Source organism: Protopterus annectens, chromosome 3.part0 (assembly GCF_019279795.1).
Source record: "Protopterus annectens isolate FY-2018-M chromosome 3.part0, PAN1.0, whole genome shotgun sequence".
NCBI classification, from domain to species: Eukaryota; Metazoa; Chordata; order Ceratodontiformes; family Protopteridae; genus Protopterus; species Protopterus annectens.
In genome coordinates, this window is record NC_056731.1 from 317,298,183 (window position 1) to 317,316,730 (window position 18,548).

The 18,548-nt window shown below is 39.8% G+C and overlaps 1 protein-coding gene across 3 annotated transcripts in view; it reads left to right on the top strand.

Moving 5' to 3' along the window:
• COBL (cordon-bleu WH2 repeat protein) overlaps positions 1-18,548 on the top strand; it is a 1,839,636-nt gene that overhangs the window by 564,255 nt on the left and 1,256,833 nt on the right. For all 3 annotated transcript variants that reach the window (XM_044064790.1, XM_044064791.1, XM_044064793.1), the window contains exon 2: positions 2,592-2,795. In XM_044064790.1, coding sequence (XP_043920725.1) covers positions 2,592-2,795 — 204 coding nt within the window. The remainder of the gene's footprint in view (positions 1-2,591; positions 2,796-18,548) is intronic.

An 18,548-nucleotide genomic window follows, 5' to 3' on the forward strand; every position in this document is an offset into this window, starting at 1 on the left:
GATATGACCCTTTTAGCTCTGCTCAAATGTGTGTGTACAGAAAGCTGCTGTAGTTTATGGGGGCTAGGGATTCTGTGGCTATTACGACTTTATTTTTCATCACAGTCAAACCGAGGTGTGCACATGAAGTCATTATAGCTTGTGTTTGGCCTGAGGACAGTGTGGTCATTGTTTATTTACTTTTCTCACAGACTTCATAGGTGTAAAAAGAAGGTTACTATAGCTCGTGTAGGGTGGTGTACTGTCTAGAAGCAACAAATTAAAATATACTGCTGAAATCATTCTCACAGTCACACATTAGGCACATGTACATGGGGCTGACTTTGAGGGTTAGGGGTGAGGAGGCATGCTACGTATATGTAAATCAGCAGTTACTTGAACTATATGACTAAGGCGTTTTGAACCTCTGCTTTCATCTCAATCTAGCACCAGAGGGATGCATAGGCAGTGACTGTCTTTTGTGTGTGTGTGTGTGTGTGTGTGTGTGTGTGGGGGGGTGTTTATGGAGGCAGGCAGTATTCTCAGATAGGATATGTGCATCCTCACAGCAACTGGTGTGCTAGTTTATTGTGAGCTACTATTATGTCAGCTTTGAACATTAAGCCTTGGGCACAGCTTATGTCTTCTTTGAAAGAAATAAAATAAGACTGAAATTCTTTTCTTTTTTATGATTTTTGTTTAGGTCACCACTGGAGTAAAATGCTGAAGAAAATGTTGTAAAACTCATGGCAGACGATCTGTAAACCTATGGGTTCTTGAGCCCTGGCTTATCTGGGTTATTTCCTAAATGGTTATTACTGTGTAAATGGGTCAGGAAAGGTCTGTTGAAAGGATTTTAGGAGAACTGAAGCTGAACAGCAGCACCAAATTTCTTTCCGTACTCGTAATTTCTGTTCAAGCCATTACTGGATGAAAAGGTTGTGTAAAAAGAAAAAAAACCTTTAAAATGCACTTCAGAGCATATAGAAAGTTATGGTGTCCTTGAAAAAGCTGAGAGTAAGGCAAAATGTGAGAAAAGAAAGAAAAAAGTAATGTGCATGGCATGGGAAGCCCAAAGAGGGAGGGTTCAGAGGAGATGACTGGAGGGTGTGCGGGTGTGCGGGGGGGGGGGGGAGGTGTTGAAACACACTGTCACGTCATCACTTCATTTAAGTCCAGACCTGCCAGACTTGTACATAGAGTAAATGTAATGTATCATTGTTGCAACTAAATGCCAGTAACTATAAGTGTCCCTTTGTTAGGCAGGTCAGCAAAGTGTGGTATATAGGTCTGTTGTAATGTAAAAGCTTGTCGCTACAGGTCTGTCTATGTGTGCTACTCCTAAAGGTTTGCAGTGCAAACTAAAAGGTTTCTTAGGAGGGGTGGCATTGACAGCATGATACTTATACTGGAAGTGCCTAGGGGGCCCCCAACTTGACATTTGCTGTGGGCCCCCAAAATTCCAACACCGGCCCTGCACACACACACACACACACACATATATATATATATATATATATATATATATATATTATATAAATATATATATGTGTGTGTGTGTGTGTGTGTGTGTGTGTGTGTGTAGTGCTGATATAATGGTCTTCTGTATTGATCCCATTTCCCTGGTGCCTATCATTATGTCTGGTACCATTGACAATACTGTGTTATAATACATTAACAAGGGTTAAGTATATGATTTTTATATATATTTTATATCATATCTGTTTAGATGGGAAGCAAGAAACTGTTATTTCTTGTTCAAATACTGCAAACCCCAAATGGATGATTGGAAATTAATAAAACAATATCTACATAAGTAAACTGCAGTAATGGTAATACATTTTGAATATGTATTGTTAACTACTGGTGTTTAAATAAATCTGGTTACTAATTATTTTAAAATACTACATAAAATGTACAGATGCTGTTTTAGATAGCTCATTTACTGTGATACATGAAAAGTATTTTAATGTGGAAATGCCTGCTTTCAAACAGTCCGATCTTACATTAACTTCTCTACATTTGTCAGTGTAGTATGTGCATTTGTCAGTTTCTTCAAGCTATTATTGCGTATGTATTTTGTGCATTTTTATACCTTTAACTCCAAAATGAACTCCTGTAACTTTTCTTTTGCATGTAAATGTGTAGTCCTGTACTCAGGAGCCTTAACTGACAGGGTAGCTATAGGTTATAGTACTGTTGTTTGCTTAACAAGGCAGAGACTTTGCACAGGCGCCCTAATTCTGCTTAATAACCTCTATTTTACACTAGTCATAACTGCTTTCTTTTCACCAGTCTGAACATGGCACACTCATTTGTAACTGCCATGTAGTGGTTTACCCTCCTATTTGATTTGTGAAAAACTGTAAGTTTTCGATAGAATGCTTTAGATTCACATCAAATTTTAGCATGAAAATATTGTCACCATCTGTCGTATGTGATCAATGGGTAATTACTTTACAGTGTTGTTAGAAAAACTAATGAGGCTGTTTGCACCAGTGCACTACTGTGCTATTCCCACCCATTTTATTTTTGTCCCATACAAATGAAGTAATTGCTTTCACATCAGAAATGATCCCGTCATTAAATTATTTTTTTTGCTTGTTTTCCAGGAAGAAAATGAAGGCTCGAGCTCCACCACCACCAAAGCAGCCAGGTTCTTCATGGACAGAAGATATGCCAGGCCACACAGAAGACTCATCCAGTTTGGTGGATCAGAGTCCTGCAGACATGAAAGAAAATCTGTTGCACAGAACTGTTGATATCCTGGTAAATTTGCCAAATGGAACAGAAAAGAACACCACTGTAAACGGAAGGTAAGATCATCCTTTTCTACCATGAGTTAAAATTAACTGCCCGTTTACAAAGGTTTGTCATTTAACGCACAAATTATGATGTCCTAAGCTTAGATTAAATTAAACACACACACACAATAGTTTGATGACTTCTGCGCATACACACACACACACACACACACACACACACACACACACACACACACACACACACACACACACACACACACACACACACACAGCTTTCTTTTCCACAAAAGATTACATCAAAAGTCACACAAAAGATCTAGTATTGTTTCTGTTTTGTTAATACCCATCTTCACATATATATTCTAGTTGAACCTTCCCATTTCTCATTTCCCTTTCTCCAGATTTTATTTTATAATAATGTTCTCCTAAAAAATGTGCCTAGAAGTTTTAGGGTTACAGATAGATCAGATTCTCAGTCCATTTTACTTTCGCCCTCACATCTGTTATCATTTAACCAAGTTTTCCTTATCATTGTAAGAGACCTCACAAACAGCAGCTTAATTTGGTGTACTTGGTCAGGCATGGATGTGGCTGCAAAGTGAGTTGTCAGATAATGTATTTGAGCAAGAAGTCCTATTTTGTATTCAAGCAGAAATCTTGAGCGAATGGTACAGAGCATATGTTGTTCTCACTGATTTCTTTGAACAGATTATGACACAGTACACATCCTTCTACTTTCTCTAAATGCAGCTTGTTCTGGAACTTGTTTTGCACGCAGCAGTATGAAGAGGCTGATATGTTTTTTTCAGGTCAGGTAGTTTCATAGTATAATGTGCTAAGGCCTAAAAGCCATCTTGGAACATAGATGCCAACATATTAGGAGGAAAGACCTCAGATCCAAGGTGAAGATTAGGAGGAACAGGTGTCATGGTATTCAAAAACCCTGCAACTTTGTAAAATGATGCATGAGGTTTATTAGGTGTTATAGGAAGGACTAACATTCCTTTTTAGCCATAATCTGTTTGTTATACAGTGATACAAATTATAAACAGGAGTAATTGTGTTAATTACCACTATTTGATAACCCCTATCTTTCATTTTGCACTAGTCTTTCAGGTTTTGTGATGAAAAGGGGAAATGATGATATAGGACGAATGTTATATGAGGGTGGCATTCTAACAAGCAAGACAATATCCTTATTTGTGACGTTTTTGTATAATTTTAGAGACACACTGTAGAGTATGTTATGAGGTCCCGAAAAGCAACTAATATTTAATAAATCGATATGTTATATTAATAATAATTTTTCAAACAAATCACCCTAAAACACATGGAGAGCATTGCCTTGTTCAAACATTTAAAGAAAAATAGGATCTGATTTTGTTTTTTGTACCCTGCAAAGTTCAGTCTTTTATGCCCAGAGGGCTCTCAGACACATCTTTATCCTGCTGATGCTGCAGAAGCTCTCCTGCCTTGGAGCAAAATCCTATTAACTATAAAAATGACAAATCTACTATTAAAAGAAATGTCTTTTCCTACTTTCAATAAGGCTTTCCACAGTGCAGGTATGAACAATGATTTAAGAGAAAACAATTTAAGGTTAGGGAAATGTTTGTCACCATTACCAATCACCTAGATCTTAACTTTCTGTCTAATTTTCCGGACAGGTTTTACTGTTGTAAGTAGAGCTCATACTATATTCAACATTCTGCATTTTGGTACCCTAATAATTTATTTTGCAGATTTTTCTGATTACTTTGAGTGACTATTGAACTATGTTTTCACAGGCATGCTGAGTTGTGTAATAAACCATTATTTGCTGTTTGCATTTGTTATTATTTTTACATGCCATGCACATGAAATAGTAGTTCAGATCTAACAAGGTCTCACCAAACGTGACAGGAATCCCACACTGCCTGGCGATTGCCTGAGTGCCATATATATCAGTTTTTGCAGGCTTGTGAATATTTACAATCTGGGCAGGATGACTGGAATAAAAATAGTAGATCTTGGATGTGATTAGAGTATAACTTGAGGACAGACCCTATGTTAAATTAAACCCTACTGATGTCTTCAAGTGTTCATCTTGGATCAGCTGAATGATGCCTCTAGATATTTACTATTATCTGAAATGTCCCAAAACGATGTGAGCAAAGTCCAAAGTAAGTATAACCAAATTCAAAACCCGAATCATGGAAACAGGCACAAGAATAAAAGTCCTCTGATGAATTTATTGTGTAAGTGTAATAAAATACTACTTCCTCAGACGCACAGTAAAACCATAGAAGCAGTTAATTTCTATACCATTTAAATTAAATAATTAAACTAATTTCCCACCGAAACATTTAATGATACAGACCATATTATCAAGTACTAGACCAATACAGAATAGCAAGTGTTTTTAAACAACCTAGTAATTCAGAAACTCCTATAATATAATCCTCTCCCCTTCTAGTGCAATATAAATGGTCTCTAATACTTTCTTTCAGTTGGCGGTTCATTTTGCCAACATAGAACCTGAAGCATTTAACACAGTAAGCTAAATATGTTAAGTTCTTAGTATTACAATTAGCCAAAGTTCTGATTTCCCAGAGATAGACGGTTTCAGGATGTCTAAAAAACCTTGATTGGTCTATATATATTCACACAAGTTACAATTACCACAACTTTTGGTACCCATTCCCAACTCAGCACATAAGGTGCTTGGTCTAGGATAGCACAAAACTTGTTTAAGATTTTTCTTATTTTTGTAGGTAAATTTAGGACGTTGCCCTACACACTTTTCGGTTTGTTCATTCACCAGTAAAATATGCCAATTCCTGTTTATAATACTCCTCACAAGACCTACCTCCTTTGTATAAGAGATTACTAAAGGTATCCGTGTATTCTTCTCCTTTTGTCCATCCCTGTCTCTAACAGGGTCTGAATAATAGGGCTTCCCTCTTCCTTGCCTTTCTGCCTTCACCTGTTCATATGCTAAATCAATTTCCTTCTCATTATATCCTCTCCCTTCAAGCTCTTTTTTTAAATGTGTTAGACCTACAAGAAGATCATCATCATGATTAGTAAGGCGAGATAATCACAGTGCTTTCCCCTTCACAATGTTAGAAAAAATGTAAGGTGGATGCATACTATTTCTATCTAAATATTTTCGGGTGATAACACTCTTTCCTATGCATTCTTGTGGTAACCTCTACAGTATTCTGTAACACTGTTATGTCCAGAAAATCTACTTCTTTCATGGATTTCTTAATCATAAAATGCAAAAAAATGCAACTTCTGTTCATTTCTTGAAAGTAACTATCCAACGCTCCTTCATTACCCCTCCAACCAATGAACAGGTCATCTACAAATCGACTATATATTCTTATATGTATGTTTCCATTAGAGTGTATATACTGATGTTCCCACTCGTCCATAACTAGATTAGCATACGAATTGGCACAACTATTGCCCATCACTACTCCGGCCACTTGCCAATAGCACACATATAAATATAGCCAAAAGAGGAAAAAGTGCCTTGAAAATCACCAGAACCAAAAAAATCAAAGCACACTGGAACACAGTAACCAAGGTTTCAAGAGTAAAAGGCAGCAATGTTTAATATAAATATATATACTAATGAAATACTTCATATGTGTGCAGGTTACATGGGGGGATGTCATATCTGTGAATGGACTGTGCATTCGCAAATATAACGTTCGCTCATGTAAAGGGATCGTGGTACAGTGCGGTTAGGGAAATACATCCCTTTCCTCACTGTAGTGCGATCTCGGAGTTGGAATATTAAGTTGGGGGGTGGGGGCGCAACCCCCCACAGCGGGTTGCAGGGGGGCTTGCCCCCCCTGCATAAACTGGATGCTAGGTGTAGGTATTAGGAAGTTACGGCAAGGGTGGATTGTTGTTAATGCCGTAAAATGTCATTGTGGACATTTTCAGCATTAACTGCTGTTTTTTGACAATAGGGCCGTTCGGTTGGTTGTATTTTCAGTGCAATGCGTCGTTATTAGTACCGTTTTTATTTTCATTTTCGAGATATTGATAGTAACCCATATATATATATATATATATATATATATATATATATATATATATATATATATATATATATATATATATATATATATATATATATATATATATATATATGTATATATATATATATATATATATATATATATATATATATATATATATATATATATATATATATATATATATATATATATATATATATACACATATGGGTCTATGTCAAAAGGTCGAAGATCCATTTAATTGACTTACAAAACATGAAGATCACATCAAGCGAAACTCTGGTTAATTGAATGCTGACAATAATGAAACCTGGAACACCGAACTGTACAAACAAGCAGAAGTCTAGTCTTCTCTTAAAGGAACATTTATACTGTGATGACCGTGCCCTGGCCCAGCAATCAATGAGCCTCAGTCCTCACCACTAACACCAGGGAGGGTGTCTCATATAAGAGGAAAGGATAACAAATACACACAATAAAGTACAATTTCCCTTACGTGCACACAGAGATCACAGTCAGTCTGGGGCTGGTTGCTCCCTTGCCCTCCAGGTCCCCAATAAGACTGCCCACTGACACAGCTATAGGGTCCAGATCTCAGCCTAGCTGGCAAGCTAACCTCCAGCTCCCTTTCTGTCCCACCAGTGCTTCATGTCTCTGCCCAGATAGCTGACACACCACACACACTTCGAGATAAGTATATGTACAACTTCACAGACATTCCTGGGAAAGGCTGACACAAATTCTCCAGCTGTGCCCCTTTACCCAGACTATGCTGTAGTAATTTCTGCCACCATCAGCTAATACTTATCAGCTACCCAAAAGCTCTTAAAAGGGTGTCCAATTATTACTGTGCAATATTATTATCCAATTGGTAATGTGACTGTTCAGTCTAAGGCTTATTGGAGTGGCTTATTACAATAAACTCTATAAATATGCAATGTACACTAGAACTTACTTATCTCTACACAAACCAGCCACAGGTAAAGGGTTTTGAAAATATTTAATAATAAATAATTAAAAACACAAGACAGTACTACTACACCACAATGATATCTAAGAGTTCAGCGATTACACAGAAACTTAAAACAATACAGTAGGAAAGTTTTGATATAACAGAAAAACACTTGCCTAACTTTCTTCTAAGTTCCTAGCTATGAATGCAAGAAAACATACTTCTAAGACACTACTTACATAAGACAACAGGCAGAGTTCTGATAAGTTTGATATCAAGATCAAAATGCTGTCAGTCTCTCGCTGAACAATAGTTTTTAAATTCACTAACAAACATCTTTGTTAGGCCCTCCTAAAGTACATCATTTTGACACTTAGGTTTTCCCAGTATACACATTACATCATTTTGACACTTAGTCTGGGGTTCCCAGGCTAACAAACTGCATTGTTTAGCAATCTAACACCTGCTCAGGAAACTACAACAATAAAAGACATTTCATATGTACACTCTAGCAATTATTCCTTAAGTTAAGACAATAGAAAGAATGTGTTCAGCCAGCCACTTCAGCACCACTATTTAGATAATTTTAACTTCAGGGAGCATTTGAAATGCTTGGCTTAGTTTTCCTTACAGCAGATGTCAATGTTGCAGCAATCTTGAAGTTCACATTTTCCAGTGTTTTCTTTCATTTAAGAAACAAGGCTGTCTTTTTACATTTATTTTTACAAATAATAGTTATGTATCAAATTCTATTTGACCAGGCTGGCAGCCTTTGCCCATCTTTCCCCAGTCTTCACACCTCTTCCCCCCTGGAGAACTCAAGCTAGTTTTTCAAGTGACCCTTGATAAATGCCACTTGAGAGTGTTAGGTCTATCTGGGTGTACCTCACCCCATTCCCTGTCTTGAGAGCCCATCTGCATTGGCATTGCTAACTCCACTGTGGTGCTGCACTGACATATCATATGCTTGCAACCCCAGGCTCCATCTTAGCAACTTGGCATTTTTTGGCTGGCTCTGTTTAACCATATTAGGGGGATGTGATCTGTCATTACAGTGAATTTCCTTCCATACAGATAAGGTTGAAGTTTCTGCAGTGCCCACACTATGGCTAGACATTCTTTTTCTATGGCTGCATAGCATTCCTCCCTGAGTTGGAGCCTATGACTGAGATAAACTACTGGGTGCTCTTCTCCCTCTGAAGCAATCTGGCTAAGTACAGCCCCTACCCCATGGTTCGAAGCATCCACTTGCACAACAAATTCTTTGCTGTAATCTAGACTGGCTAACACAGAGGGTCCTCCCAAAGCTCCTTTAAGCTTTTGGAATGCCTGCTCACATGCTGGGGTCCACACTACCTAATCTGGCCTGTTCTTCCTTGTCAGGTCTGTGAGGGGAGCAGCTATGGTACTATAATTGGGGATGAACTTTCTGTAGTAACCTGTTGTCCCTAAGAATGCCCTCACCTGCTTTTTGGTAACAGGTGCAGGCCATGCCTGAATAGCTTCCACTTTGGCAGGTTCTGGCCTTATCTTACTACTCCCCACTCTATGTCCTAGGTAGGAGACCTCTGCCATACCCACCTGACATTTGCTCGGCTTAATGGTCAACCCTGCCCTCTGTAGTCTGCCCAGCATCTCCCTGACATGCTGAAGGTGCTCTGGCCAGGAATGGCTGTAGATGACAATATCATCTAGGTAAGCAAGGGCAAACCCTCCTGCTCCTGCTAGGATATTATCCACCAGCCTCTGGAAAGTCGCTGAGGCATTCTTCATCCCAAAGGGCATCTTTGTGAACTCATACAAGCCAAAAGGAGTCACAAAGGCTGACTTCTCTCTAGCACTGGGAGTCAAGGGCACCTGCCAGTAACCCTTGGTAAGATCAATGGCTGCAAGATACTTAGCCCCACCCAGCTGCTCTAGGGCCTCATCTGTCCTAGGCATGGGGTAAGCATCCGACTCTGTGTGACTATTTAATTTCCTGTAATCCACACAGAACTGGTGCTGCCATCCTTCTTTGGCACCAACACCACTGGCGAGGCCCAGGGACTGTTGGACTCTTGAATCACCCCTAGTTCCAACATCTCCTGTACCTCTTCTCTCAGAGTCTGTCTGACTCTCTCAGGCACCCTATAAGGGGCCTGCCTAATAGGCCTTTGGGGTCCTGTATTCACTTGGTGCTGCACCAGGTGGGTGCACCCTGGTTTCCCAATGAACATGTCCCCAAATTCCTGCAACACTGCTCGGATTTCTTGAACCTGCGTAGGAGATAGCTGCTGTGATATTGCTACCCCTTCCACTGAGGTGTCAGCCTGAGCCTCACTGAGGAGATCAGTTCCCAGATCTCCCTCAGACTCCTCCTACCATCCACTGCAAATATTCAGCACAAGGGCCTCCCTGTCTCTCGAATTAAATCTAGAAGCCCCCTCACCCTATGCCCATACAGCAACTCAAAGAGTGAAAAACCTGTGGATTCCTGGGGAACCTCTCTGTAAGCAAACAACAGATGGGGCATATATTTGTCCCATTCCCTCTTAAACTGAGCTGCAAATGCCTGTAGCATAGACTTGATTGTAGAGTTTAACCTCTCAACAAGACCATTAGTCTAGGAATGGTAGGGGGTGGTCTTTATGGGCTTCATCCCACAGGACTTCCACAGACAAGCCAGAAGGTCTGACATGAAATTGGCACCTCGGTCAGTCAGTATTTCTTTTGGGAAACCTACCCTGCTAAAAATTTCTAACAAAGTATTGGCCACCTTCACTGCCTCAATGGAGGACAAAGCCACTGCCTCAGGGTATCGTGTAGCATAATCCACTACCACTAGGATATACTTTTTCCCTGTGGAACTTGGGGTACTCAGAAGACCCACAATATCCATAGCTACCCTCTGAAATGGCTCCTCAGTCACAGGCAAAGGCATCAAAGGAGCTCTCACCTTGTCTCCTGCCTTGCTTACCTTTTGGCACTGCTCACAGGTCCTGCAGTACCCTGTTACATCTCTGGAAATTCCAAGCCAATAGAAGTTCTGCATAATATGCCTCTTTGTACGTTTTATACCCATATGACCTGCAAAGGGAATATCTTGAGCTATGGCTAGAAGTGCCAGATGGTAGGCTCTAGGCACTACCAACTGCTGTACTCTCTCACCTTCTAGCCCTCCCTCAGGGGTCCACTCTCTGTACAGTAACCCTTTGTCCCAGTATACAGATTCCCCCTTCCCTTGAGCATCAGGTGCCTCCCTAGCTACCTGCCTCCGGCCTTGCAATGTAGGGTCTGAGAGCTGAGCCTGTCTCAACTCTTTCCTTGTAACTCTTCCCAGCTCCCCTTCCACAGGATGTCCGGCATCCTCTGACAGTGGTGCCTCACTGTCAGTCTGGGTACTACTACTCACCTCTACCTTTGCAGTTACCCTGTCTAAGGGAACATCAGTACCCACAAGCAGCTGTGGCTCACCTTCAGTCTCACTGCTATAGAGTAGCTCCCTCCCTGAAGTAACCAGCTCAGCAGTCCTGGCTGCAAGTATGCAGTCTGTCTGAGTTTCCCCCAGGCTACCAAACCCACATGCTTGTCTCCTAGCCTCACTGCGTGTAACTGCATAAGTACATGGGACTGCCTCATCCAAATCCTTCCCTCTCAGGACATCTGCAGGATGGTAGTTTCATACCCCTGTTGTCTCAAGACAACCTACTATTGGCATTTTGTCTTTCCCACTTACTGGCTCCCTCACCTTTGGTTCCCCACCTTACCTCCATAGACATCTGAATGCCACATGGCCCCACTGGTTGCATTAAAAACATTTCACCCTAGCTCCTGGACATGTACCTGGACTAGTGGCTTCCCTGCTACTGTCCCATTCTGTTGGGGCAGTCTGTGCTGCCCACCATGGGTTCCTTTAGACCCATGAGCAGTACTGAGGGTTCCTTTCCTGTGCAGGGCTGCCCTGCTTGCCAGGTATAGGTCTCCCTTCTTCCCCAACTCATCTAAAGTAGCGCATTGTCTATCAGCTAACCAGATCCTCATGTCCTCAGGCAAAGTGCTAAGGGCTTGTTCCCTCACCAAAAGGTCTGCCAGCCCTTCAAAAGTGGTGACCTGACATCCACTCACCCAGCTATGAAAATAAGTGCTCAGTTCAGCAACATATTCACATCATTCATCTGCTTTGTGTCTATGGTCACGAAACTTTTTCCTATACATTTCAGGTGTTAGCTTAAAACATTTTAAAATACATTTATACAGCAGTATAATCAAAACAGACAGAGTCAGGCATTTGTGATATACAAGTTACAGCTTTCCCATGGAGTAAGGGGGTCAGGAACCATACCCAGAGCCTTTGGTTAACACCATAAATTCTGCATACCCTTTCAAACATGAATGAAACTATCAAAATCATCCCCCCTCTATAAATTGCAGAAGAAATTTACTGACCTGTTGTGCTTCTGGGGTCCAGTTACTCCCTTCCCCATTACCTCCATGACTCTGGCGAAGAGTCAGCATTTCCCTCTCATGCTTCCTCTGGCACTCCTTTTCTTCGGCTTCTGTCTCGAAACGCCTGACCTCCAACTCAAGTCTCTTTAGCTCCAGCTGGATTTTTAAGTCCACTGCAGAAAGGTTGAGCTGTCCATTCCCCGAGGATATTGTATCTCCACTGCCAGTCTGATTGTCCTTCGCAGAAAGGTTGAACTGTTCATTCTCTGAGAATATTGTATCTCCACTGCCAGTCTGATTGTCCTCCTGGATGCTGTCTTCTGATGCAGCTGTAACCAAGGCTGTAATCAGGGCTGCCTTAATCAGTTTCCATGCACCAGCAACGTAGCCTGGCACATCTTCACCAGCTGGCTCCTTGTCAGCTTTCCATATTCCTGTGCTGACATGCTGCCTGCTCACCCTGACTAACTAAGCTAACAAAAGAAATAAAACAATTGTGAACTGAACTCTGAGTATACACTGCGTTGCTGATTTAGAGTACAAAACACCTTCAGAGATCACTGTACATAAGCTACAGGATTCATGCTACCCACACCACTGCAAACCACAAGTGAGGATATCTTACCCTACCCACTACAAACCACAACTGTGAGGATATCTTATCTCAACCACTGTGAACCACAAATGTGAGGATATCATATCCCAACCACTGTGAACCACAAATGTGAGGATATATTATCCCAACCACTGTGAACCACAAATGTGAGGATATCTTATCCCAACCACTGCCACCAGAAATGTGATGACTGTGCCGTGGCCCAGCAATCAAGGAGCCTCAATCCTCACCACTAACACCAGGGAGGGTGTCTCATATGTGAGGAAAGGATAACAAATACACACAGTAAAGTAAAATTTCCCTTATGTGCACACAGAGATCGCAGTCAGTCTGGGGCTGGTTGCTCCCTTGCTCTCCAGGTCCCCAGTAAGACTCCCCACTGGCACAGCTATACGGTCCAAATCTCAGCCTAGCTGGCAAGCTAACCTTCAGTACCCTCTCTGTCCCACTAGTGCTTCATGTCCCTGCCCAGGTAGCTGACACATCACACACACTTTGAGATAAGTATTTATACAACTTCACATACACTCCTGGGAAAGGCTAACACAGATTCTCCAGCTGTGCCCTTTTATCCAGACTATACGGTAGTAATTTCTACCCAAAGGACTTAAAAAGGTGTCCAATTATTACTGTGCAATATTATTATTCAATTGGTAATGTGACTATTCAGTCTAAGGCTTATTGGAGTGGCTTATTACAATAAACTCTATAAATATGCAATGTACTCTAGAGCTTTCTTATCTCTACACAAACCAGCTACAGGTAAAGGGTTTAAAATATTTAATAATAAATAATTTAAAACACAAGACAATACTACTACACCACAGTGATATCTAAGAGTTCAGAGATCACATAGAAACTTAAAACAATACAGTAGGAAAGTTCTGATATAACAGAAAAACACTTGTCTAACTTTCTTCTAAGTTCCTAGCTATTACTACAAGAAAACATACTTCTAAGACACTGCTTACATAAGACAACAGGCCGAGGGCTGATAAATTTGATATCAAGATCAAAATGCTCACAGTCTGTCTCTGAACAATAGTTTTTAAATTCACTAACAAACATCTTTGTTAGGCCCTCCCAAATTACATCATTTTGACACAGGTTTTCCCAGTATACACATTACATCATTTTGACACTTAGTTTGGAGTTCCTAGGCCAACAAACTGCATTATTTAGCAATTTAACACCTGCTCAGGAAACTACAACAATAAAAGACATTGCATATGTACACTCTAGCAATTATTCCTTAAGTTAAGACAATAGAAAGAATGTGTTCAGCCAGCCACTTCAGCACCACTATTTAGATAATTTTAACTTCAAAGAACATTTGAAATGCTTAGCTTAGTTTTCCTTACAGCAGATGTCAATGTTGCAACAATCTTGAAGTTCACATTTTCCACTGTTTTCTTTCATTTAAGAAACAAAGCTGTATTTTTACATTTAGTTATACAAATGACAGAATTATGTATCAAATTATATTTGACTGGGCTGGCAGCCTTTGTCCATCTTTCCCCAATCTTCACATGTACAATTAAAGACTGCCTACAGTAAATAACTATCAGCGATTTTGCAGGAGAGCAAGCCCTCTGCACCCCCACCCCCTACGTTATATATACCAAATCTGAGATTGCACTACAGTGAGAAAAGGGTAAATTACCCGATCCTCACTGTACTGCAATCTCCAATTCATACCACTGATAGTTATTTACTGTAGGCTGTCATTAATTGGAGAACAATTCCTTTAATTGAAGAATGGACTTCTGCTCATTTGTATAGCTTAATTTTCTGGGTTTCATTATTGTCAGCTTTCAAGTAACCAGAGTTTCACTGATTTGGTCTCGATGTTTCAGTTCATGTTATCCAAGTGGAGATGTTGAACCAGAGTTTAGTGTACCAGAAACTCCTTCAGGCAGACATGACCATTATTATCTAGACACAATATGTATTGGCAAGTTAATTGTAGGAGTAAATATGGAATCCTCCATCCCTCCTCATAAGATGTGTTTAAAGCCACCTTCATAAAGTAACTGACATGTTACTTCAGCACCATGGTTTCTCTCTTTCCTGCTTAATACCCTTCCCTCATCTCTGTATTCTTCTCTTGCACTCACCAGACCTATTTTTGAACTGATAAATTGTTGTTAACCCAAGATAACATGAGACTTTTACAAGTGATATCAATTTTCTTTACCTGCATTTTTAAATAAGTACATTCTAGATGAAAGAATGGAGAAGCCAGACTCTTCTAGAGTATAATTGGTTCCACCATTTGTATTGCATAAACTGTGGTTTAAGGAATAGTTGGAGGAACAGTGAAGAACATCTCCAATGATAAGCAGACATGATGAAAGTCATTTTCTTCTTCTCAATATTAAAAGACTGATCTTTTGATATCTTAAGAATGAACTACATTTGTCTAGTACATTGGTTTGTGTAGACATTCATTGTTTATGCTGTTTTATCTACGTTTTATAGATATTGAAGAATGTAGTCACCAAATTTTTTAGTCAGGCTATATTCCTTGACTTTATACAATGACTAGGTGTCTTCCTAGTGCAAGATTTCTTTTTATTTGTACTTTTTTCAAATTAGACCTTCTAGTCTGGTTGGGGTGGGCTATAGCTTCTGCTGCAGCATGATCTCATTCTTAGCTTATCTTTTCCTCTCATCAGTAATGTGGATTTATTCAGCACTACTTGGGCATTTCACCATTCTGTGCTGGGGTTGCCATCTGGGCTGGACCGATGATTAAAAGATTCAGTACGAGAGTGGTTCAAGAGCTGCTACTTCTGCTTATAGAATTTGTGGCTAGACACATAGTATTTGGAAGCCCTACCTCTACGTGCAGAGGTCCTTTAAGACATCACTTCCGTCTATGAGGTGTGGTCTTATGCATGGCCCAACTCCCTTCTGTAGGTAATGATAAGTCCATACCCCTAGTATAGCCACCATGTAAATTCCTGGACTTTGCACTTTTGGGGGGAGTAAGCTTTACCATATAACTACACAATGCCTAAGCAGATACAGATGAATAATAATGATGAATACAAAAACACTAACTGAGCTTACCTATCCACAGGACAAGAGCTCATCTGTCTCTGTAATCAGAGCACAGATGTTAACTATTTTTTCTTACAAAGTATTATTTTGATGAGTTAATGCTATTCAGTAGTATTAATGGTATTACTTACCATGTATATTCATTAAAATGATTGCATGCCAATCCTGTTCAGTGTGAGACATAGAATGTTTAAGACTCAGAATAAAGAATGTTCCACTTAATGTGGTGCATTTGAGAGTTATGGAAGTCCCAAATGAAACCAATAAAACTGAGCCAGCAAATAAGATAACTTTCTAAGTTCTGTCTTGTTGCATTGCTAAGTATTGTAATAAAGGCTGCTTATATAATGAGTTTACAATAATTTTAGCATATGGGTATCCTAATAAAGGCTTCTTATTTAATAATATTATATATAAAGTACACTTGTAATCCTGTATTTAGGCTATATGACACAGTTAAAAAAATTTATTTTGGGAGCAGTGCCATAGTAAGAATGGGAGGGAATAGGGCATATGTTCCAGATGCCAACTTGGTGGTGCTCAAAACCTTATAAACAAATAAATAAATCAACTTTTGATGTAACTGTTCACAGCCAAAATATAAACAATCAACATTAATAAACTAATTAAAACAGTAAGCAGTAGTGCTTATGCAAAAATAAAAGTATTGTAGAATGTTTACTAGCTTGAACCAAACCATGTTTACATATAACACTCAGGATATGGGATGTTATGCGTAATACTGCATTTTCCAAAACTGGTAAGGGTTAAACAACTTCCATTTTTTTCCATTACAGAAAGATTCACCACTGTGTTGTTAATAGAGACTAGTAAACTAAATGTCATGTTGTCATTTTGTAAAGAAAAAAAAAATAACAGGTAGATGATTATATGGTTTACAACCTGACTATAAGGCTTCCAGTACTAGTCACCAGGGTAGATTTCTAACGAGCCAAAAATATAACACTACCTTACAAAGTGTACAATCTCTGCAGGTCAAAATCTCTGAAGAACAGGAACATAAACATGGGAGTAATATAGGAAGTGGTGCCATGGTCTGAATTAGATCTCATTTTCAGCAAAGTTCCAAGGAGGAAATAGTTTCAAATACTGAGAAGCTATCAATTCTTTCTGAACACTTGATAGATGGCCAACACAGTGTTCAGTGGCTAAGATGTCTGCCTTTTGTCAGCCCATTGGTATGGAGGGATAAAGCCTTTACTGCACTCCAGAACACCCATGTTAAACTGTTTTTATGGTTGCTGGAGAGACTGGAAGAGGAGAGGGTGGGAATGAGTGACTGATGCCGGCTCACCCATCAGGAGGGGGGACTGCGAAGACATGATGCAATAGTAGGACTAAAAGCATGATAGGCTCATGCTGTAAGCTGCATACCTTATGGTCTGAAGGTTGCACATATGTAGAAGCATGCATGCACCTGCCATAGGCAGTGATTGCAGAGCGGGTAAGGCTGCTCTTAGGTTTGGGGGGGTGGGGGTTAGAGCATACTTCCCAGCAGCAGCAATGTGATGCTGCATCATTGTCTTCAATCTCATTTCCAGACCTGGACATGGTTTGGGTTAAACCCGGGGAAGGCTAAAACAGGTCCGATAGAGCTAGTGAATGAGGAGAGGAGCTGGTAGTAAGTAGCTCATGGTCAGCTGAGGGGTGGGGGAGAAAAAAAAGAACTCTGCCTCTCATCTCCAGTGTCTGTGATTCAGTCCTCACATGCTGTCAGTTACAAAGTTTGCATGTTGTCCCTAAGTTAGCAATGTTTTCTCTATGCTCCCTATTTTCCTCTTTCCTACCACTTCCCCCGAACATAAAGAATGACTGTATACCCTAAAACGCTTGCATATATTGCACTTACTCTTGTAATGTGACCCATGGATGAAAATACTCTGCAATAATCAGTTCAGTTATCTGGTTAACAAATGCATAATTTAAGTTAAAGTTCAAACATTTATATGGATTATTTTTGTAGATATCACTCATTATATGTGATGCCATTTGTGCTTCCTTATTTGCATCCACAAAAAGGTAAGGTAGTTTTAATAATGGAAAGGCAAAAGTAAAATTATGTAAGAACTAATAGTAGATATTTTGAGCTGATGACTATTAAAATAGTCTTAACTCCTGGGACTTCAGCTGCAGAGAGCCTGATGTCTGGTCCAACTTCCAGAACACAGCACAGCACTTTCCCCCTTCAGGCATGTCGGAAACCCATCCATTAGGGATATCAGGATCTTCCCAGTAGATAATCAACATCTACCCATGCCACTTTACTGCTTATTTATTTGTTTATTTATTTATTTTTACTTATGTTTGTTTATGGGGGTAGTGCATTGATCTCAATGGACCATTTGCAGGCACAGCATGGATGAATAGATCACATACGAAATTAACAAAACATGTTTACAGTCACAAGGATATGCTAAAAACCTACACATATTTACAGATAAAAGAGTATGCCACAATGTTTCATTCAAGAAGCAGTTTACAATGTTGAACACAAATGGAAAAATAGACTTATGCTTAGCAGAGATTTTTGGATGCTCTGTAACCATAATGACTGAGATGGCTTATGCTACAGGAATAGCAGATACAAAGGTATGAAGTCATTAGAAGAGGTGAGTGTGAATAGCTGCAGGAAAGGATACCATGGGGAAGAGACAGAGAAATGGGCAAGAGAGGCATGAAAAGGGAAA